Genomic DNA, 23,733 nt, shown 5'->3' with positions numbered 1-23,733 from the left:
GCTCTCCCTACTAAAGTTTCAATGTCTCTGTATTCATCTATTTCTTCCTGACAGGCAACATAACATGATCTCTGGATGTTCACTATCACCTTCCATATGCTTTGAATTACAAGTCCTCTAAATCCTTTTCTTAATCTAAATCATTATCAACAAGAGTGTCTTTTTTGCTATAAATAGCAACAGTGCATGAAGGCGTGGGGCCTTATAAACATTAGTAGGGTCAGCACCAGTAGAAGTGGAATAACATTATATATTTTGCCTCTCTCCAATTCTTGTAATGCATGCCTCCTGCATGTCCCAGGTGTCTGTTACAGCAGGCTGTGGGACCGCAGCCGTGCAGGGCAGTCCCGCGGGGAGCTGTGGGGCTCTGCTCTCCATAACCATCACAGAGGGCCCACATGGTGAGCTGTGTTTTTCAGGATGCTTCTCTGTGACTGACTGATTAGTCCTTGAGCTCACCTGGTAGGAACACAAGGCTGCATTGACTTATCCTGAGCTGTGGTACAAGTTGATGAGGCGAATTTCAGCGGCAGGGACAAGGTCTTCACTGTGCATTCACCATGGTCAGGTCCTGCTCCTGGACAGTGGCCCCCAGCTATTGCCCCACAATAGGAAGACCTGCCTTCACTCTGAGCTGCTGTCCTCCCCGCACCCTGCTCTGCCATCCTTCTCACAGATCTTACAGGAAATTTGGTGGTCATGGCTGGCAGAAGTACCAAGCAAAATGCCTCAGAGAAGCAGGGAGGGGCAGGGCAAAGCACATCAGGAATAGTTGTACTTACACTTTCTTCACTGGCATCTCACTGCCCATCCAACACCCTTCATTCTCTATACAAACTTACTCGAGCTCCTCAGCTGACAACAGGGCCCCCTTGTTCTGTTTTCGGGCTTTCTCTCGGGGTGCTGAACACTCATGGTGGCATCACTGATTTCACCACAGATTTCTCTTAGATGTGATGTGAGTTGTAACAATCTCTGGAGCTGAGTACATGAGACCTCAGCTTTCCACTTAAAAAGACACACTGAAGCTGGGAGGAAAGCTTTGAAAAACGACCAGAGAGAAAAGAGTAGATTCAGACAAGATACAGGAAAATAAAAGAACACACATTTATTTTGGTCTAAGCGAAGACCAAAGATCTCGTCGTGTCTCCACTAGGATGCCTCCTCAGGATGTCAGGCCAGAGGCGATGCCGAGCAGCGCCCATGCCGTTGCCTGGCGTCTGTTCCCAGCGGTGGGGCTGGTGTCACCCCTTCGCCCAGCCGCCACGGAGGCAGCGGGCGGCTCTTGGAGGTGCTCTGAGCCGCGGCAACGCGGCGCTGGACCGGACCGCACGCTCAGCGCAGCCCCTTGCAGAGCTGCAGCACCCACTGCTTCACGCAGCTCTCACTTCTCCAGATGAACTCAGCATCCTGTTTAGCACTTCATTTTGTGCACAGCCAATTGGTTTTTCATGGAGGAAATAAGCTCTCCCTGTTCAGCGTGACACGGACATAAATACATATACACATACACACACGTGCATGTGTGCAGGCAGACATCAGTCCTTTAAAGCCCTGTGGGTGTCTTCTTTCATATTTCTACCTTGTGGCTTGAGGAAGCCAGGAAATGTAAAAAGCAGTCAAAATGTTGGGGGAAAAAACAGAGAGAAATGCCTTTTCCACAGAACACAAGGAGCAGCTCCCAGGCTGACCAGTCCATACCTGCCAGCTCGCCTTGTGCCTTGCTTCCTCCTCCTCGGTGGCTTCTCAAGGGTTTCCATGCCACAAGCGCCAGCCAGGCACTTTGCTGAATCAGAAGTGCTGCTGCCAAAGACACTTTCTGCTCATAAATTCAGACTTTTACCAGTGCTTATTACAGCTATTAAATCCACTTATTGTAGTATCACGCCTCTCTTATTAAGATTTTAATCAGCATTTCCACTGGAAAGCCTTACTCTCAAAGACTTATAAAACTGCCTGTATAAAGTTGATTACCACTGAAATTCAGAATCCAGATTCTTGGCTCACAGCTCCATTTCTTTCTTGCTTACTTGATCTCTGTTTGCAAAAGCTGATGTAAATTGGTTTGGCAAGTTTGTTTAATTCCAGGGATAAACAATTCCTGACTTAAGTGGCATTTTTTTCTGGTGCGCAGAAGGTGATGGAATTAAATTATACTAAGTTACCTGACTGCAACATTAAAAAATTACCCTGGGTATCTTTTTTTTTCTTTTTTTTTTTTTTTTTTTAATTCAAATGTTGGTATTTTTTACCTAGGAATGCAACTAAAGAATTTAACCATTCACATTGTTTTTAAACACTATTTTTGGAATGGTGTACAGTGCTTAATGGGAAGGCAATCACAGGAGGTTAAAGACTTTAAAAATACATACCAGCACCTCAGTGCCAACAACCCATATCACTTCAATGAACTGTGCAGTATGTGTTGGCATGATTTATGTAGCAATTTTAAAAGAATCTGTAGTGTTTGTTTATTACCACAGCATGATTGATGGATTCCTAAGTGCACAGGGACACAATCAGCTGAGCTATTACGGCTGGGAGTTTGATAATTTGTGAGTTACAGCTGTTACAGCAAGTCATTTCAGTCAATTGCCAGAAGTCGTTAGGCTATCAGTGACCTCAGAGAAACCGCACTGAGACGAGACCCGCAGCCGACAGTGTCACTGTCGGACCCTCTCTCCTGCATGGTCGCACTGCTGCCCGGCCTCCCTGGCTCTCCCGCTCTCCCTCCCTGACCCTCCTTGGCAAAGAAAATACACCGCTTAGCCCGATGAGCAATTCCTTCAGGTTGTGCTCTCCCCCTCATCCCTTCCAAATGTTAAGAGACTGGTACCAGCGTGACTCAAACCACAGAGTAGGAAAGGCTGCTCAGGCGTTCTCTACGAGTCACTCGCTTCGTGACAGGCAACCGCGTAGACAAAGCCACCACGTACCCCAGAAACACACCCTTCGCTGGGAGCCGCTGGAACAACCTCAGTTCCTGGAAAAAATACCCCAGGCTTAAGTTTACATAGAATACATTATGTCCAAGTCTTCACTGGATTTAGGCATTTATTTGCAACACAAAAAAACAGAGTATGAAAAAAATTGTCTTTATATTTTATTGTTTTTTTACAAAAATAAACAATTTGAGAAACAAAAGCACATTTTTTTTCCTGACTGTACAAACTACAAAACAGTATGACATTGGTCACTTTAGCATTTACTTTATTGCTTTCACTGAAAGCAAATTCTCTAGACACACCATGCCTGTAAAACGCATTTTGTATAGAATTAAGGCTAGCATTCATTTGACATTATTAAGGTCATTTACTTCATTCATTCTAAGAATTAGCAAGCAGTGCCTTAGAAAACCAAGGATTTGATGATAAAAAATACGAATAACTGCAAGATAGTCATTAAACTAGTACTGTTCCACCAGCTGGATTGCTTTGCCAGTCTGTCAAAAATGTGGCTTCCTGAACAATTCAAACTCAATTCAACAAAAGTCTTAAGCATAGGCTTAATTGTAAGCATATGCTTAGGCCTATCCCTATTCAGCAAAGCACTCGGCACTTGGGTAAGTCCCTACCCTTTCAGTGGGACTATTCATATGCTTATGTGATTTGCTAGACCTACAAAATAGCTCTTTTAAATTAAAAATGAAACTCTATGATAACATTGGAAGCAAAAATGAAAATTAGCTACAGTCTTGCAATTCTAAACATAACCAATTCCTTCCTTTTGACAAATACACCGGCATTGCGTATTCGATAGCTTTAAAACAAATGCTGATTGTCTTCAGTAACATTTGCTATTCAGCTTACAAACTGATATGCTTCAGTTACTCTGTTGTGATTGTACATGCCCAAATAAATATCAGCGCAGAGCATACAGACTTCCCGTAGAAATGATCAACTTTCATCCCTGTACGCACATGTACAGCTCAGAAACATTATGCTAACCTCAGTTAGAAAAGCCAGAGCTGCCAGCTGATTTATAACCAAAATTATACCCTAACAGTGTATCATATCTCGTATTTTGCTTTGTTTTTTTTAAAAAAATATCACATTTTCAAAATGTTGTTTTATTGCACATTCATCCTGGTCATGCAGGTTATTTCTTTAAAGTTTTGTTTGGCACTCTATAGATTAGAATGAGTAATAGTGCAATTATCTCTCCGGCCACAGCCGCCTTCTACCTAACAGCTGCCTATATTTATACACAAACAGCTCTTGTCACTCACGTGTCAGACTGAGCCACTTTAGGTGTCAGTCTGTCACCTTCACATATGTTATCTTGTCGGGATCAGGCATGATACGATTTGAGGCCATCTTGAAGAAGACAAGTTGCCGACCTGCACCAAAGAGGAAAAGGGGTGGGGTGGTTGAGAGGAAAAAAAATAATTAGAAGTGAGAGCAAGAAGGTTGTTTACCTTAAAATATTGACATTTCATATTCTTCTTCAACCTATGCATTCTTCAGGCAATTCGAGACTGAACTCCCTCTTGCCTTCAATTGGTATAATTCCAAAATACTTTAATCTAAAATGACACCAAATCTGCCCTCGTTTCAGTACACTTACTTGTACCTAATTATGGCCAAGATATGGCTGTGCACAGCTAACACAGTAAATGAAGGAAATGTCTGAAAATTTTAACACAAATTTCACATTAACTTGAAAAAAAGTAAAGACTCTCTCACTGATAAAAACAGGCTCAATTTCAGGGCTTAAATGAAGGACATTCATTTGGCTGTACAGGAGCAGAATCATCTTTGCATGCTTGAATCTTGGCAAAACTCATCAGTGCAATGTATCTTAAACATGACTTTCTCTGAAATAGCTCCTGCCAACCACTTCACGGCTCTGAGTTTTAAACAAACTGGAACAAGGTTTCTACTCCTCATACAAAAAACACCAGCATGCGCTAGCAGCCTGGGTAGCATAAGGCACCTGTTGTATACACATCCGAGGCCAGTGGGGGCTGAATTTGGCAAGGTTTCACTCAGCGGTGTCCATGGGAGCAGCAGCACAGCTCTTGCATCTCCCCATGCTTACTGACCTGGCATCTTATTCACATTCCTGCCCCTCGCCGAGTACCTGCTGTCCCATGGACCCGCACTGTCCTTGCCGCTCCGTGCAGCAGAGGCCACAGAGATCTTTCCCACATCTGTTCAACCTCTGCCTTCCCTCTCCCCAAACTTCAGAAAATCAAATGCTATTTACTCCCAGCCTACCTCTCTAGAGGGCTCCTATAACACTATTTTCTTAAAAAGTATCACATGGCAAACGGGATGCCTCAACTACTGAGCAAATTTCTATGCTGTGGCTTTCAGGGACTCAAGTGCTTATGCATCAGAAACTCCATGGTAAAGGGAATCACAAATAAGACTAGAAATATTGCTACTATGTCTCATTTGCATTTAATATGGTAATCTGAGACAGGAGCTGCTCCAAACTTCCTCTGAATTTCCCTGTGCCATAATAATTACTTTTTTAGTATAGTAATTAACTTCAATAGCCTGACTACAGACAGTCTGACATGATGACCTAGGAGTCACAGGTTAGCCACAGGCAAGGTTAATACTAATTAGTTATTTCTAGGTTCCATGAAAGTCTCTGTTCACACCTCCCAGAAGCACAAGAAATGCAGAAAGCCATAGCAGTACATTCCCTAAAACACTGTGAAACATATGAACTGCCTAAAGTTTCTACTTATTTGTGATGCTTTCAGAGCTGGGGACTTGCTAGGCATGTATATAAGCCTGGCTGTGGTGTGTATGTATGTTGTTCAACTAAAGCACCCAACTGCACGCAAAGCAGATTCTGACTTCTAAGACACATTGTGATTGCAGATGTACAGACAGAAAGCTGAGCCTCTGAGCCTAAATAACTTGACACACTAAAGTCTGTGCCAGACCAAGGACTTGAATCAGTCTTCCCAAGGTGTGGCCAGCATCAGCCACCTTTCCCCTTAAAGACAGGAGCAGGGGACCTGACCCAGCCCTCACAGAAAATGGCAATCGCAGGCCGGGAAAACCAGCCTTTTGCACGTGGAGATGACACATGGCAGCCACGGGATGGGCAAGGAAGGCCACATGTCCACAACCAGCCACCACAGAAGGTAAAACTCATCCTAACTTCAGTGGGGGTTTTTCTCGGGGGGGAAGATTACAAAAGAACACGGATTTGGTCTGCTGCACCTTACAGGTGCAAACATGCCTTTTTTTTTTTTTTTCCCACCTCCACGGGATGCAGTGTGCTCGGGGGAACCCCGCCGGGGCAGGCTGCCCTCCTGGGCGCGGGGCTGCGAGCCAGCTGCGGCACTCAGCTGTTTGAACCCCCCCGCCACTCCGGAGATGCAGCTACTGGAGATTTTTAGCAGAGACTTGTAACATTTTTGTTTATCAGATTGCTCTGGAGTTGCTTGAAATAATAGGCCCAAGTCTGGTGCAGAAGCGGCGAGCCAGGGCCAATTCTCTGCTTGATGTCAATCGGCACTGACTGCCGGCCTTCAAGAGAACCACACTGGGACTGCCAGGCCCACAGACCTTTTGGAAAATGTATTTCTCTTTTCAACAAGTGCATTCTGTTAGACAAGAAAATGAGTTGTGGTAGAAACGACGTTTTCCTCTGGAACTTCTACTTCTACCTGGTTTTAAACCCTCCCTTCTCCTGTCCTTTAGCCAAAACCATACTACTAAAAGCACGGTGTTCCCACCAGCAACAGGGCATCCCTGACACCAGCCGGGAAGTCCCAGCTAGATGCACAGGAGAACCTGTTTGGTTTTGTGTTAAACTGCAACAACCATATGGACAGAAAAGGTTTATTTAAATCCAGATGTTGGACCATGTCCTGCACATTTAACCGCAGAAACAAGTCATGGGCTTTTGTTGTTTCTGCTGCTGTGTTTTAAAATAAAGTTTCAGACCCTGCAGCTTGGAGACCTCCATGTGCTGTAGCCCTCTGGTGCCAGATCCTCTGAGTCTATCCATAGGTTCCTGCTCCCTTGACAGCTGGTAAAGAGAAGCTCCACCAAAACCGAAACTGCTTCAGCTGGAGCTTCAGAAACTATCCCACTTCTAGCTGCTGCTGGTGGCTCACACAGCCCAGCCCAGCACGCTCCCCAAACTGTATTAAAACACTTAAAGCAGCCAGAATACGTGACTCTACTGCTGCTTCTGCTCTGCAGCATCCACGACCTACCTGTCCAAGTCGTCTGGTTAGTTAGGACAAAAGCTTTGCACTGGGAGTAGCTGTCGCAGATCTCAATGGCTTCGTTGACATCAAATACGGAGAGGAGGCAGCCCTTATGATGGTAAGATGGCCAGCATCTGTAGTTCTCATCAGGAATAAAAGCTTCAGGCACCCTTCTGTACTCTGCAAATAACCAGAGCAAAGCAATGGCTTTGAAAGCTTCAGCAAACTGCTTGTTTTTAGCAGACGAGGTTTATTATAACAACTTAGGAGCAGGATATGTGACGGAAAAGGTGACGGCCTAGACTGTACCAGCCCTGGTTTACTCCCAAACGTGTTTATAGCTCTGCACCTTACTTTCCTTTTCCTTTCCGCCTTTTTTCTTCTCACCTTTTTTTCCAGAAAGTGCCTGTAAATAAACAGTCTGTGCACAAAACCCTTTCCCCTTCCCCACTGTGTAGGCGAGGCTTTGGTTTTATTAGGAGTTTTACAGGAAGAATGTCCCATTGAATAAACAGCATCCACTTGAATGAACTGACTCACTGTCCTACTTCTTAACAGTGAGCAGGATTGTCGGGGTGAGACCCGACCAGGCGTTCCCAGCCCACCCTCCCCCTCAGAAGAGCATGCTATTTTCCTCCGGCTCCTTTAGAGAAGGAAGAAAAGACAGGCTTTTAATTAAGCAAACTTTTTTGCTTGCTCAGATTAGCACAAAAGGGGAGTCACTTGATGGGCCTCCAAAGAGAAGAAAAAAAAAAAAAGTAGCGGGAGCATGTCAGCGCGGTCCTCGCCCAGCGCCTCCGCGCTGCCCGGCCGATTACTCCTCTCCCTTGGCTGCCGTTCAGTCTCACTTGCCTTTATGAGCTGCCTCTTGTTCTCTGTTCGCAGCTCCTCTCACTTTCCCAGCCGCTGACAGGGGGTTCTCTAATGAATGCATCAGCAAATTCAACTAATCATTTATAAACATTTCTATTTAGCGTCCAGACGCACAAATTGATGGTTCCCCCCTGTCTCTCCCCGCCACATCCTATTCAAAAAAAAATAAATAACGTTCTATATTTCTTCTAATTGTATCTATTATGGAAACCAGAGCTGCCGGCCCTGACTCACAGCCTATTCTTAAGTCACTTTGGTTCAGGCATTTTCTGCCTGACATTGCAGATTCAGCCTGCTAATATTTCAGGCAGCATATTGTACGAACACCACTGAGTCAGAGGCGAGTGGGTCTGCTACTCTAAACTGCAAGTATTTCAACTGGGAAAAGAAGTACACACCCACAAGTGCTCATTGACACCACGCAGTCTGAAATAGTGGGAAATGAATGCAGTAAATGCCTTTTTCTTTAAGCCTGGCTCATTAAAAACATCTTAAGAAACATTCACAAACAAGAAGTAAAATCAGAGCTGTCCATGTCCCATTTAAATCAGAAGCAAAGAAGTCTTCATTAATTCAGAAAATGCACTCACACAGACAAAGAAAAACAACCCAAACCAAAAAGGCAGTTTTACATTACAAATGGTCATGTCTCCATCAAAAATACATATGTATTTCTTCTGTAGAAAAGTCACAGCATAAATCAAACTGCTACTGGCTAGATTTTTTTTTAATTTCTGTCTCAGCTGTACGGTGTAACAATAACTGAATGTAACTGAACAATATTCTCTTATCTCTGTATGGTAACTGATGAGTATTGATTTGTACCTCACAGCCAAGGTCAGTAAAATGATATGTGCAAATGAAATGCAAAAAAATCAATTCACCATTATCGGGACCATATACAACTACCTGTATCAGTCTGCATGCCATGTTGACTGGATATAAAATGTGACTATTCGCAACTTTCCTTCGCACGGCTACAGAAGTGCCACCTAACGCTGTACTGTGCCAAAGCCCACGCCACAGAGGACATTCACAGAATGCTGGCACTTGCTGCAGCAGCAGCAGCAGATGAAGCATCTGCCTGATTCTCTGCATCAGCAGGGAGCGTGCCCCAGCCCTTCCCCAGGGCGCTCTCGGAGCTTGCCGGGCTCCAGGCTGGGGCTGGGAGGGCGCTGCAGCATCCCTCAGCACGCCATCAGGGCACGAAGCAGAGCAGCCCCACGTCATGTCATGTATTTTCCTCCAAGGCAGAAGCCCATACAGAAGACCCTTATTTTGAATTATTGTTCAATTTTTAATCTCTTTTATGACAGATATGCCTCAATACACCTACAGCACTTTCTTTCTTCTCAGCACTGTTCCCTGTACAGCTGCCAGGGGTTAGGCTCTCGGCTGACATAAAAAGATTTCAGAGGAGCAGCAGTGATTTATGTGACCTGAGGTGCTGTCAGAGGTAGGAGATAAAGTTCTCCCTTTCCATTGACTTTTTCAAGGTGACTGAGCCTGGTAAATCATTTGGGCTGCTTGGACACATTTATTGACTGAGTTGGGCCAACAGTAACTGCCACGGTGATGGCGAGGTCCTGGCTGGCGGGTGCAAAAGAGGATGGAAACCTCCACGCCAGTACTTAGGATGGTCTCACCATGCAGCAAAGCCCTGTGGCTGTCCCTTACTCTCCTTGCTGCTCCTTGACAGTTCCTACATGAAGGAAGCCACCACCATCTGCAACAACTCATGAGAACAGGGTAGCATAACAAGTACACAGCAGCATGACCTACATGCAAAGACCATTCTCCTTGGCTGAGAGACCACTGAGCACCAGACAGGTGAAAATACAGCCACTGGAGTCTAAGTGAAGGCACAAAGTCACACAGGCCCCACAAAAGCAGCTTCTGGCAGCTCCCCTGAATTGGCACAAACCGTTCAATGCCTGCAGTCTGGGGATCTGCCCACACTGCCTGCAAGGAGGGGAGTGGGATGCAGTGAGGGGCAAAGGCAGGAAGGCAGCCCCCCTCCCCGCCTGCACGGCAGGCAGTAGGGCCGGCTGCCTGGCAGCGCCTTCCCCCAGGAGCATCCCAGTGGGAAGGCAGCCACAAGGAGCCGAGAGCGGGACACGCGATGGCCCCGCACCCTGGCTCATGCTCCCGCACCAGCCAGGTGCTCCCGCTGCCCCGGGAAGCCAACACGGGATCTCCCTTTGAACTGTTACAGTCAGAACTGATCAGAAACTCACTGCAACACCAACCAACTGCTGGGCTGAGGAAACCACACTTCTCTCCATAACTCACTTGGTCTCAAGCAGAGTGAGGTAGCTGCCTGACTCATTTGCATGGCGAAGGCAAATATCCCTGGAATCTCTTGTTTACACAGCGACAAATTAGGGAGCTGACCCCTTAGCCCTTATTTCTACAAGTTGTGCACTCCTCTCACGTGAACTAGAAGGATGCTCCTGGAAGATGCCCCTCCATCGAGATGGGCCCCAGCAGTGACATTAGCCCCAGCCCACAGGAGAGCTGTGCTTCCCCTACACCTTTAAATTATCATCTCGGTCATTACAGTGCAGTTACTTGCTCCATTAAGCAATATTCCACTGGTTTAAAGACAGCTCCAGCTCAGGTTTTTGTCCTGCCAAGGCCTGAAACTTGCTTAAATGGAGTCCATGGAATTTGAAGGCTCACAGCAGTAAATCACATCATAAAAAGGTCAAAGTTCTGGTCGATTTCCAGACTAATGGTGTTTAAAACCAATAAATACTTGCCTAATACTATAAATGCAGCCATAAATTTACACTTTTGCATACATACACGTAGCTTGACACAGAGTACATAAAGTCTATCAAGGTAATGGCAAGTAATAGATCAGAGAAATGCAAGACGCTCCTACTGGTATCACAACGGAAAAAGAATAATTTTCTCCATCACTGGTTTTGAGAAGATCGAAGCAAATAAATGCAATGCAGTAAGCCTGATCTTGATGTCACTTACGACAGATTTACTCCAGTTTAACATATGGGAGATGATCCCCTGCTCACAGCTATACAAATAAATCCTACTAGGAAGCATTTTCCTGCCCTGTAAACATTCTGAAGCTTCAAAATATCTTGCTATGCTGAATCTGGGCAACACTCAACAGTTTTGTTTTGCGATATTTTTAATAGTTTTACAAATATTTTTACAAGTTTGCTCTGGTCAGTCAAAACACACTGTTTCCATCAGGCTAAAGTCTTCTCAGAAGTTTCTTACACTGCTAGCCAGCCCCCACAATGGCCACAGTGATATTCAAACCACACTCCTTCTCATAACAGGTAAGAGAGGCATCTTTAAAAGCAGTCTACAGCATCACTGACCAGTACAACAGCTATAAAAGAAAGCCAATGCTTTAAAATCTTATTCTAAATTGTTTCCATCAAAAATCACCTGTGTTGTCCCAATGCCGACTACAATCTATAAACATACTCATTTACACCATGCTAGACTGAATCATATAAATAACTCCACAAGTATATAATAAACTATGTGAAACCACCTGTGGTTTCCCCCTTTTAGCTTGTTTGAGTCACTCTGAATCTGACTTTAATCAGTCCTAATGACCATTTATTTCAGCCACAGCAGCCAGATTGCATTTTTACTACCAACTACAGCTACTCCTTGGAAATTTGCCCAGTTCCCTTTTCTAGTTATCACCTGCCAATACACCATTCGTCAACGACACAGACACAGTAACGTTCATCCTTGAGAGAGAAATCATGTTGCTCCTTTTCCTCCCTCCTCTTTGCCTCCACTTTCGAGAGGAACACTGGCAGTTGCCTCTGGATTTGCTTTTAATTGCTTTGCTTACAAGTAAGCAGAAAGAGCCTGATCTTGCCAATCTCAGCAAAAAGTGGTATTGAGCAGTGTTTTGCTCTACAAACAGTCTCCACCAATTCCCAAGGAGCCTACAGAGAACATAATCAGATCCTAAATAGACAATAATACACTTAAGTTTTAAGCATGATTCATTTTATGCTGATATTTTCCTCATGCTTCAGTACCTCACATTTAAACACGCTTCTGACAATGAGCCTCACAAAGCCGTATGCGCAGTTGTGCTACGGAAACCTAATTTTTGGTATGTCTGGGAAAATGACATGCTAGGCGTATCCTGCGTGTCTCTGCTTTCAATCATTTCTGACGAATCCCAACTGTTTGGAAGGACAGACGGGCCCTGGCAGGACACCGGTTTGCCGTCAGACCAGGAGATAGCCCTGCTTCTCTAGGGAGTATTTCCGTCCTTTGGCTGTTTCCCGCGTGCAGGCTGGAAGCAAAGTAAGGCTCGCCGCTTTTTATATGCTTCTATTGTGCTTACAGTAGAGCCATATTTAAATCGGTATGCAGGCTGTCACCGAAACACAAATAAATAAGGAGAAGAACAACATGTTCCCTCACATTTCATTCCCGTTAACATGACACAGCTGGAGTGTTTTTCCCTGCCTCGTGCCCCAGACCCCAGGGCCGCTCACCGGGCTGTGGAGCTGCTCCGTACCCACAGCCACCTCTGCGGTGCTCACCGATTTACTGAAGGCCACTAGCCCAAACTAGTGCCACATGCCTGTAAACTGCATCTGGCCCACTCGCTCATCAAAACAATGATGTTGATGATGGATGAGCCAAAAGGTGTCTAGGGACACACACACACAGGGTATTTAAGCTTAAAGGAAGATGCCTACAGGATTTGCAAACGACAGACAGTGACTTCTTTAGTGTTCTTCAGAGGAGCTGAGGACCACACCCACCAGCAAAAAGCATCTTGCTGTACACTGCCAAGTCAGACCTGGAGAAGCTTAGCGACAGCAGAACATGTTGCTCAGTGAATAGGGCACACGGTTTGCATGACGGTGGAGATAGGTGTGAGCAACCACCAGCCAGTCACCACACAGCTATACAGCCCCACCGTATTTCCAGTGCCGTACGGGTGCAACGCAACTTGCTCCTGTGTGCTAGGGTTGCTGATGAGAAAGCCCTCTGTGCAAGGCAGGGCTTAGAAGGAGCCTTTTTTGTGCCTGTGCTCGCAGCCCTGGGCACCTTTCCCCTCAGCTTGATGCCCCTGGGAAAGAAACACCAAATGCATGAGTGCCAGAAAAAGCAGGAATCTGGGCTGCAGTATGTTCCCAGCTGAGCCTGCTATTGCCTCCAGCAGCATACTTTTAGCCTCTGCATTGTGGCCTGCTGCAGGATATACAAACTGCCTCTAACAATATTCCAGCAACCTTGCAAAATTTCTCTCGTATACACGTATGTGCACAAACACCGCCCGCCACCATCTCCCCCGATTTCATTAATTCTTGGGTGGATTTACAATTTCCTAAGCAGGTTGCTATAGTGACCCTGCAGATTATTTTTTTCAAAACACTGTTGTACTGTAAATGTTTACATATAGCATAATCCTGCCAAATTGTCTTAAGACAAAGGAAAACACAAAGTGTCTTTGCTTCATGTCCAGCCCTCCAGCTTTTTTAGCACTGAGAATGTACTTTCAACTAACAACAGCTGCTAATTATGCCTTTCTGTGGGCTTGCACACCCTCAGGCCTAATAATGGGTCATCTATTAGCTTTAATGAACAACAAAGCTATCCAATTTACTAGTGTTAGCTGATTTCACGCGTTTCTGAGTAAATTCTGAGTTAACTGAAGGGCTGCGGCTTAGCTCAAGGGCCAGACACCCAGTTGGTACAAATCAGTGTCACTTGATTGAAGTAATAAAAATGCTGATACTGGGGCAGGACTTTACTGATGAACATCAGTAAATTTTTTTTATAGTCTTCTTAATCTGGATAATTAATAGAACAATTTAATAATTTTTAGATAATACATGTCAGAAAAAATACATGGTTCCTGGTTTATTTCACATTCTTCTGGATTCCAGCAAGAGACACCAACAGTCAATGGAATATAAAAGTATTTGTTCATGGAGTTGTTTTAAACACTGTAATGTTTCTATATCAACATTAACAGTAGTGTGATTTATGATTACAGAACACATACATGGCTATCAAATGTCTCCCGTGCCTCTACTCCGTTTCTAAGATACTAAAGCAAAGTCCAGAGCATAATATAATTTACAGCACTATAAAATCTTTTACAACTGAAGCACAGGGAAAGCTTAATATCCAAGACCTTCTGTAATATGACTATGTCATCTTGTTAAACTTTATTTATGGGAACACTAGGGTTGACAAGAACTTTCTTCATGTCACTTCCCTACTGATTATCAGTATCACCTTTCCGCACACTTCACGGTGCTCATAGGAGGAGGTCTTCCTTTCAAAAACATAGGTTCACATAGATAACAGACTGTTTACTCAAAGTTTATGCTTTAGTTACGGCCTTAGATCACTTGCCCAAGATCATGATCTCTTCTTTCCTAGTACAAATTTACAATGCTCTCTCCAAGACAATGGGTAATTCAAAGCATTTCAACTTAAGACATATTCTGAAGACCGTTACCTGAACCTTCTGTGGTTTCCTTTCCCCAAAAAAGAAAACAAAATCTTGCAGTTCTTGAATCTGAATTCTCCTCTAGTTCTGCTTTTAGGATTTCAAAGTAGATCACACACCAGACAGGCCTTATTTTGTCACAACCTTTTCCATGTCAGAGGAGACTGGCATAGTTAATTCCTGTCATTTCTACTGTTTGAGAGAGCAAAAATCCTGGGAACCAGGCCACCTTGTGAGATTTCCATCATCTGGAGCAAAATTGATGCAAACTTGTGCCTGCTCGATCTTGGCACACCAGCATATGAATGCAAAGCTCTGATTAACTCTGATCTAGCATGAGAACCAAACCACCATTTCTAGTTTTATCTTAACTTAGCACTCTCCTTGAACTTTCATTATGCTGCAGAGCAAGGCAGAAAGGGTTTCAAAAAAACCCACAATCTTAAAAATATTTTTTTCTTTGCCTTCAGAGAGTAGTAACACAGTGTCCTCCTAGACCCCAAAGGGGGCCAAAGCAGCATCTCAGCTGACATCTTGGGAAAGTATCAAGTTGTGCTTTTTCCTCCCTGTCTCCCCCTCTACTACCCACCAAGAGTTACACAAAATACTCATCCACTCAGCTGTTCAACCCTGGTTTCGGTGGTCAGGATGCCAGCTCAGCTGGGAATGTCCTGGCAGCATAAGAGGTTGCTCACATGGACACCAGTCCCTTCCAGCCCCACTATCACCCTCTCCTGCAACTTCACTGTACCACAGAGGAATTTCCCATTCCATAATCTCTGGATAATTTCTAATTCCATAATCTCTCGTCTGAAAATATTAAGAATTAATTCTAGCATGGTATTACCAGTCAAATACTAGTTGAGGAAGGACTATGTTTAAAATAAAAGGAATATGAATGGGTAGGTAGGCGTATTTTCACCCTCATGATATGATTTCTTCATACTTTTCTGGCAAGGAAAAGGAGCCTTAAAATAGAAATAAATTACAAGCCCTTTTCTGTTTGGTTAAAATAGCCTTAGAACAAGCAAGAAACAGGCCTGCACATCTTAAAGGCATAGCAGCTAAGTCTGAAAACACATCTCATCTAAGTGCAATTTCCACTAAGATATCTGATTCCTCAGGCTTGCCATTGGGTGAGAACATTTTCCTATCAAGGAATTCAATATTACACTCACGGTCTTTAATGCAGACTGGCCAAACTGGTTACACAAAGCATCTACAGATTTCCAACATCTTTGCTCATGCTGTAGAGTGCCTAAGTCCATGAGCAGTGTCCTACAAATCAAAAGGGCTCCTTGCACATAGGGCATTACTAACCATGAACACAGGTAGCAGATTCTGCATTATATGTTATATTATCCAGAACTTTATGGAATTAAACTAACACGAAAATGTATAATTATTACAGTAGCCAAATATACATGAAGCCCTGCTCTGTATTAGTAGGAAACTGCACTGTTACGTTTACCACCGCTGTCCTAAGCTTCTCTCCCTGAAGATTCTTTATAAACATGACAGCCCTCTAAAATTCAAAACTTCATCTTGTCCTGATACGGCAGTTAAATCTGGAATCAACCAGAATCACAAAAAAACTTCAGTCCTCCTGGCACTTCTTCAACAAAGGACGTGTTTGTACTATTGATTGTACTGCTGAAAATAATTTTGCTGTGTTGACAGGCATCACTCAGCACAGATTGTGACGAAAAGCTGAAAATTAGAAAGTTAAATGAACACCTGCAACAATTTTCCTGCCAATTTTACAACAAAATAAATATTGAATTATTCTGATAAGTGGGTCAAATTCATCCCTGGTGTCATGGCCCTTTGAGGTTAACAGCGTTACGACAGGAATGAATTTGGCTCCTGTGTCTCTTTCACAGAGCAAATGCTTCACTGAATTTTCAAACCCCCTGTGCCAACATTCATCTTCATTTAGAACCCATCTTTCCCTCTTTACTGAGCTTTAGCAGCGAAGCCATAATTTTCCTATCAACTTGCAGTCAATTATGTTGACAGTTTGACATGAATACTGTACATACACAAAAATAATTTGCAAAACAGCTTTTTCAATTGTTAGATTTAACAGTCATTTCCATCATACATAATCTTCTTCGACGTGTATAATTCCACCAGCTATCCTTCCAGGAAGAACATGCATCCCTCTGTATCACAGCTGCTTAAATAACATCTACATACCTGTGGTGCTGCAGAGATTTTATGGAAAGTAAACTATCATGCAGCATCGTTTCCATCCCATCTTTTTTTTTTTCTGTTGCTAGCAGACAGCTCAGGGACACCTTATTTTTCTTTTGCAAAGCAAGCAAAAGCTTTATTCTTTCAATCTAGAAGTGTTTAGGCAGCAAGAAATTCCTATAAGTCCCAGGAAATTCAGAGAGGGCTACGGCATCTTGATAAGATTGACCACAACTCATGTTTGGGGAGAGTCTGATACTCCAACAGCAAAGGAGTGTGTGGATCTGATGAAAAACATTTTCTGCAAATCTGCTATGGAGAGTAATGCTCTGCTGGATTTCCTTATCCCTATTACAGCCTGCTCACACCTATGGATGTGCAGATACCTCATTTAGCGAGAAAGGCTTTAGAAGGCTCCCAGGAAGGAAAAAGCAGACAACATATTATCATGTGCATGATTTCAAGGGCCACTGAGCCCCGTTATCTGTATGTTTGTCCCTTCAAAATAAAGACTAAGTGTCTGATTTTAAGTTGTGAAAAAGACTGCTTTACCAGCTTTCGGCATCCGGGTTGTGTTCTGTAGGTACTCTCCACTCTTATACAGATTCAAAACTCTCTCTAGCTGAGCAGCTGTCTCATCTATCCCCCAGTGAAGTTCTCCTTTAAAAGCACAGAAAAAGAATGAGTTAGATGAGGCGCAACCTGGACAGGACAGAACAAGGTTACATTTGAATAAAGCCCTGAGGACCAGAGCCCAGTGGTGTCTTGCTCTACAACAGCGTGATGTGGACACAAAGTCCACGAGTTACTACAAACTGGGTTTCACAGCCACCGCGAGCCAGGCATGTCAAAGGCTGGCCTGTCCAGCTGGAAAGCCCAAGGCTGCGGGCAGAAAACTCTGCAGTGAGCTCCCCATGAGGGAAGAACTTTGGCCAATATAGGGAACTCCAAAGGCTTTGGTTGTTAATTAGCCCAGCATCGTTAACTTCCTTGTTGCATACACGCAGTACAAGGTACAAAACCCTGTAGAACAATTCATGGAAAACCCTCAAATTGGATTTGCAGGCACATGTAACTACTCTTGTCCCAAAGGCACTACCTTGGTAAGTAGTAAAGATCTACGATAACGTCAAAGCACCACTGGTACCATTGGCAATGGAGAACAATTATCCTGGTTTTATCATCAGAACTCCCCTTGCCATAGGCAGGGGTTCCTCCAAACCTTGCAAGGAACTGCATTCTGATGCCATTCACCACAGTGCTGAGGTGTCAGGAGGAAGTAAATACCTCTGTGAAGCCTAGATAAAAATCTCAAAATGGGATTTGTCTGGTATATGGGGCCATCCATGCCTTCTCTCTATGGGGAAAACTTTATTCTGGATAGAAACACAATCTGGTTCTACTGCAGTGAACATAAAAGCAGCATCCTCCCCATTCCAAACATGACAGTCACACTTAAAAAGGAAATACTTGGCATTACCATGTTTATGGCTATTACCTGTTGCATTGACTATCTTATCCAGTAATGGCCTCAGTGAGGATGGAGCACTGTGTGGAAGAAGATACGTAAAAAAAAACCTGCAATGGAAAAGTAACCCTTATTGAAAAATTTTTAAAAAGAGTTTATAAATGTCTGGTAACTACTGAACAACATAAGGAATAAAATTCCTATTGCTTATAAGCCACTGACCTATTCAGGAAATATAATGATATTCTATAGTCAAATAAATATATAGCTGAGACTATTCACACAGCTGTCTGGCATACCTAAACCACGCTGTTATACACAAGGCTGCCTTGTAACTATGTGTAAATGTTCTATTAATACAGAAATTTTCTGTGAAGCCCCATGGATTGTGACTATTTGCAAAGCTGTCTGTATTTTAACAAACTAAAAGGATGCCATCAAGTCTTGGGGGTTTTTTTCAAACCTTGAAAGTGCATAAATCCAATTTCTGTTCATTTCAAATAATTGACTATTATTTCCTTTTCTACAGTTTTCTTAGACTTTCAAACGAATTGCCAGGAGAAAGCCACCTTCTATTGTTTTAAACCCACTGCAATTCATAGTGTCTTCTTTGTTCTCATCATTTTATCTAAATTCAAGATGCATTCGCGTAGATATTAACTGATGGATTTATATTCACTAATTTAACATTTTTCATTACAAAAGAAAAAACAATATGCCTTTACCATCCCTTTAAGTACACCTAATTTTCACACTGTTCCTTTAAATTTATATTACTCTGCCTATGTTACTAACTATTGCAAACTCAGTGTCATAGCAACCTAAGATGGAGATGGACAGTTCAGGATCTGACAATACAAATAGAGCTATCAGACATAAATGTTAGGTAATGAGCAGAACAGGAACACAATTGGGAAATTGCCCTGCTTTACATCTAACCTGCAAAGCAAAATATATGTTTTTTCATATACAGAGATCACACTGTCAAACATAAGCCTCCAGGGATTCATGCTTAGGAGGGAGACTAGCAGACGTCTTACATAAGCACAAATTAAAAAATTAAGTTATAGCAAAAATTGATCACAGATACATATATTATTGGGCTGACATATTCTACTTACACAATGACTATTTCCTTGAGATTGTAACTCCCTTTTTCATCCCTTACAAAAATAGTATTTATGATTTTCCTATGCAGGATTATCCACAGGTATGTTTTCTTAGCCATGAGTATGAAACAGCCAATATAAATACACACGGAAGTCTAAAGAACAGCATAACATTTGTAATGAATAATTTTTCTGGTAAATTTTACCTCACTTTTTTTGCTTAGAGATTATCTATAAAGTAGAGTCCAATTGATTGTGAATAGCTCTTTGCAAAAAATCAGTAGCTGTCATTTACATTGCTAAACTCTGGAGGGATGGGAGTCACGGAGGTTACTGGTTTTGTGTGGCTACAGAAACAGACAACTTGTTCTAATGCAAACACCCACATGTGAAATTCTGACATGTAGAGACACTGGCATCTGCACAACTTAATTGCAGGAACATTTGTTATTGATCGATTCCAAGGCCAGTGGCATCCCTTGTGATCTGCATTAACGCAGATTGTCAGATCCTTTTACATTTGTTCCTGCAGCCTTTTTTTCCCCTTTTTTTCTTTTTTAAAACTGTCTGATCTTAATTTAAGATTTGTCAGTGGTAGAGAATTCATTTCAGCCATTGGTTAGTAGTTCAAAATATTAATCATCCTTACTTTTAAAACTGTCTGGTGCTTTGAAAATTGTTCCTCCAAACATTTGGAGAATAACCCAGAGACACATTTGTGACAGAAGGCAGGCACCTGAATGTCAAGATGGGCCAGTTCTTGCATACTAGAGTTTATCCCAAAATGTTTTCTCTCTTTTAATTATTTACCTCATAAAGAAACCAGATAGATAGGCTAATTACACTTTCAAGGTTAGGGCCTGCTATATTTTAAAATTACAAGGGGTTTAGGCATTGTTTGACATATTGCTGCTTTTGATGTCTACCTAACAGCACCAGCAACCCTGTACTGAGGGGAATCTCTAACCCTATAGCAACAGAGCACATCCACGAAAATATGAAATTTAGTAGCCTACCCCTAATGAAGTGAGGATTTAGCCTTCCCAGACAAGTGCATAGGGTTTGCTGCGAAAGCCTTAGCATGGGTGGTCGCAGCCTACTACAGCATGAACCTGCTGTTGAACAAAAACTCACTGTCTCTATCAAATTAAACAAGAGCAGGGACTGAAAGCACTGGGGTGATGCGTGCATGCTACACGTTTGTACATGGTTCAAAGGCAGCATTAAGAACTGTAATAGAAAAAGATTGCTTCCTTCAGCGAGACCAGCAACCTGCCGCAGGCCCACCACGCCACAGACATATCCCCACTTATGACTGAGATGGATGGGTGCCTATTAAAGGTTTCTTAGCCAGACCAGTAAATGGCCTTAACCAAAAGCTAGCAAGCTAAGCAAGATCTTTAACCCAAGCAAATGGAAACGGAAAATTTTGCAGGACACACTAAAAGCTGTGCTGCACAACTGCAGATGGCTGTCATGTGGTGCAGCCCATTTCAGTGTGGTCAGCTAATGGAACACACATGCCCGTGAGCGCCCTGGGACCAAAGCAGAAGACTCTCTTTGGAGCAGCCTCTCCTCGCTGTGGTCTGGCAGGCAGTGAATGGCACGATACTTGCAAAGGAAGTCTAAGAAATAAGCACACCATTATGGCATTGCTTTGAGATCCTCCCTCCTCCTATCTGGATCGGGCACAGCAGCTGCCTGCCCCAGCAGTGCCCATCAGCCGGAGCAGCGATGGCAGGAGGGGCACGGCACTGAGCATTGGCCACCGGCTCCCGGGAAAGCAGCGACTGGCTCCCCCAGCACCCCCAACAGCCCTCGCTGGGGAGCAATGACCGACGAGGGAGAGCTGATGCCACAAACACAAAGCTATCGCCCAGAAGGACTCCACTGTAAATTCAGAGAAATTTTAAAATCAAACTTGGAAGACGGGACGCGTTGGCTGAAGACTTTCTTCACCATGGCTGGCTGGCCCGGTGTGACACATCACGCACGTGTCCCCCATCATGGGCACGGCGCTGCCGCGGGGTGGGAGCAGCACTGGGGGCAAGACCCCCAGTGCCTGCCCATGCAGAGACAGGGGCTGCGAGCAGAGGGGACGGGGGCAAAAGGGAGCACCCCTTGCTTTCAACGGTCTGGGATTATGCCCCAGATAGTCAGCAACGGAGGGTCTCGGTGGCCCCACGGCTGCACCGGGGCCTGTTGTAACCCCACCATAGCAGGCTCTGCTGAGGCTGGGAACATCGAGCTGGAGCTCAGGACGAGAGCTGAGCTCTGACCCTGTGTCTGCAGCCAGCCCTCTGCTCAGCCAGCGGTGAAAAGCGTGTGATGACCCCTCTTATCTCACAGCAAAGAAGAGCCGCCTGAATCGTCTCACCACAGAGCTAACGGGCCCCCACCTCCACTGGCACCTCTGTTTCACTCCTGTCAAAATCTCTACTTGTGTGAAGAATTCAGTGGGATTAAGCCAATGTAAAATTAGACTGAGTGGTGAATCACACTCAAAGCATGCAAAACATTTCCAAAGTTATAAATGCTACGTATTTGCACAAATGAAACAATTATTCATGGCTTCACTTACTCTTGGGTAACGGTTCTGAGACAATATGTACTCGTTCATGTGAATAACTATAAAGAATACTGGAGACTTTTTGCCCACTTTCAATTCTCTTTTACTTTATCCGATCATGTACCTGTAGGCATTGTACAGATTCCTCTTTTCGTTCATACTCTGACACCGTCCCTCAACCGAGCAGGGCAGGGTGAAGTTCCTTGCGGGGAATTCCATGAAGCAGTCGCTGTTACTAGTGCAAGAGCTCTCCTCAATGCTGGCATCGTCCAGATCCGTCACCTTCAGTTCCCCATCCACAATCACAAACTGCCGAGGGCGAAAATCCAGTAATGTCACGGAGCCAAGTGGAGAGTGAGCTAAATAATGCAGAAGCCGAACTAAGCTGAGACATATCTGAAATGCGAAGATATAGGTACCTTGCGTTACTGTCTCAGCACAAAGTATATAAATGAAAACCCTCTAGCTGAAGATATATTCATAAATCTATGACTTAATGTAAGCGTTACAACTTATTCTTAAAACTGAACTTTGCAACTAAGATATTTTTCATAGGATTAACATAGTTGATTGTAAAACCCTCAGAGACTTGAAACAAAAATAAGCTTCTCTACCAGTGCTTTCCCACACTATTCTTGAAGCAGAGCTCATTGCTGCTATTCTTACTTTTAATAGAAATAAAAGCATTAAGTTTTAATAACACATCACGCACAGGCCTTGACCACGCAGCCTGATTCTGCTCTTTTACAAACTCCAGGTCTGTAAGTTTTGGCCCGACTGCTCTGCACCCACGCCTGGAGCTCCAACTGCAGACGGTGTCTGTATTGCCTCTGTACTGATCCCACCTTTTGACTGCATCTATAATTTTTTTTTCCACTGGTTCCTCTTGTGTTCGTCTTTTTTCAGGGGAGAAGGAATCAAATTCCCAGAAAGAGGAGCTCTACAGTTCCTCCATAACTCTTTGTTGTGCCTCAGGGTAAGTGTATGTGTCCGTCTACCTTGGTGGACCTTCATGTGCCACTTGGGAGGCTGGGGTGGGAGCTCTGTGCTGATGCTGCACTTTATCATTGCAGGTTAGAAACTTAAGTAAGTATTACTAGACATCAAACTCAATGAATGTTGAGCTCAGCCCCCTCACCAAAGTACTGTTTTCAATTCATGCATTCCTTTAGAGTCCACTATGTAACATATTAATGTAAGTGTAGCATTAATATGAACACAGTTGAATAATGGAATTTTTATTCTAGGTATTAAATTAATAACAGGTCTTATTCAGTCTAGCAAGCTTTTTATTGTTCACACATAATCTTTGTTTTCTGTTAAAACACACTGTTAAGGCCACGTGCATTGAAGTAGTCAAATCCAAATTCAGTCTTGAGACATAAATGGTGTACTCAGGGGAGAACCTACATGCGTCTTTCATAGGAAAGTGGAACATGTCTGAAGTTATCCCTTACAGACCCTTCGCCTGTGGGACACTAGGACTACCCTGCACTTCTACAGTAATTTCCCTGCTTGACCAGAATAGAACATTTTTATCCTCCTTACAGGATACCACAGTTCACAAGGAAGTGCCTTTAGGTGCAGATGAACACAGGCCTGGTTACGGGACACCAGACTTGACCATCCTTTCTTTCCTCTGGAAGGACACAGGATTCATGTATGTGCCATCCCACTGTATATAAAAGGCACATCCAGCCCAAACTAACCTATAATACACATATCTTCAATTGCCAGTGAACCCGGAATTTTGCTTGAATAAAAACACAGGTTGTCATCTGAAATTATTGCCTTTTTTCAAATGCCAACAAGCCCCACTCCTGCACTGGGCATCTCTGTGACAACCCCGACAGGCTG

At 43.7% G+C, this 23,733-nt stretch overlaps 1 protein-coding gene across 1 annotated transcript in view; it reads right to left on the bottom strand.

Annotated features, from left to right (window-relative positions):
* Positions 1–3,074: 3,074 nt before the first annotated feature.
* The window catches only part of PKDCC (protein kinase domain containing, cytoplasmic), a 38,226-nt gene continuing 17,567 nt past the window's right edge, over positions 3,075–23,733 (bottom strand). Inside the window, exons 3-7 of the mRNA XM_042789875.1 lie at positions 22,001–22,272; positions 18,229–18,308; positions 17,283–17,390; positions 7,190–7,363; positions 3,075–4,339 (exon numbers count right to left, since the gene is read on the bottom strand). Coding sequence (XP_042645809.1) covers positions 4,254–4,339; positions 7,190–7,363; positions 17,283–17,390; positions 18,229–18,308; positions 22,001–22,272 — 720 coding nt within the window. The 3' untranslated portion in view covers positions 3,075–4,253. The remainder of the gene's footprint in view (positions 4,340–7,189; positions 7,364–17,282; positions 17,391–18,228; positions 18,309–22,000; positions 22,273–23,733) is intronic.

This window comes from Tyto alba, unplaced genomic scaffold (assembly GCF_018691265.1).
Source record: "Tyto alba isolate M040663 unplaced genomic scaffold, T.alba_DEE_v4.0 Super-Scaffold_16, whole genome shotgun sequence".
In the NCBI taxonomy this organism is placed as follows: Eukaryota; Metazoa; Chordata; class Aves; order Strigiformes; family Tytonidae; genus Tyto; species Tyto alba.
This window is presented reverse-complemented; position numbering and strand designations above follow the sequence as displayed.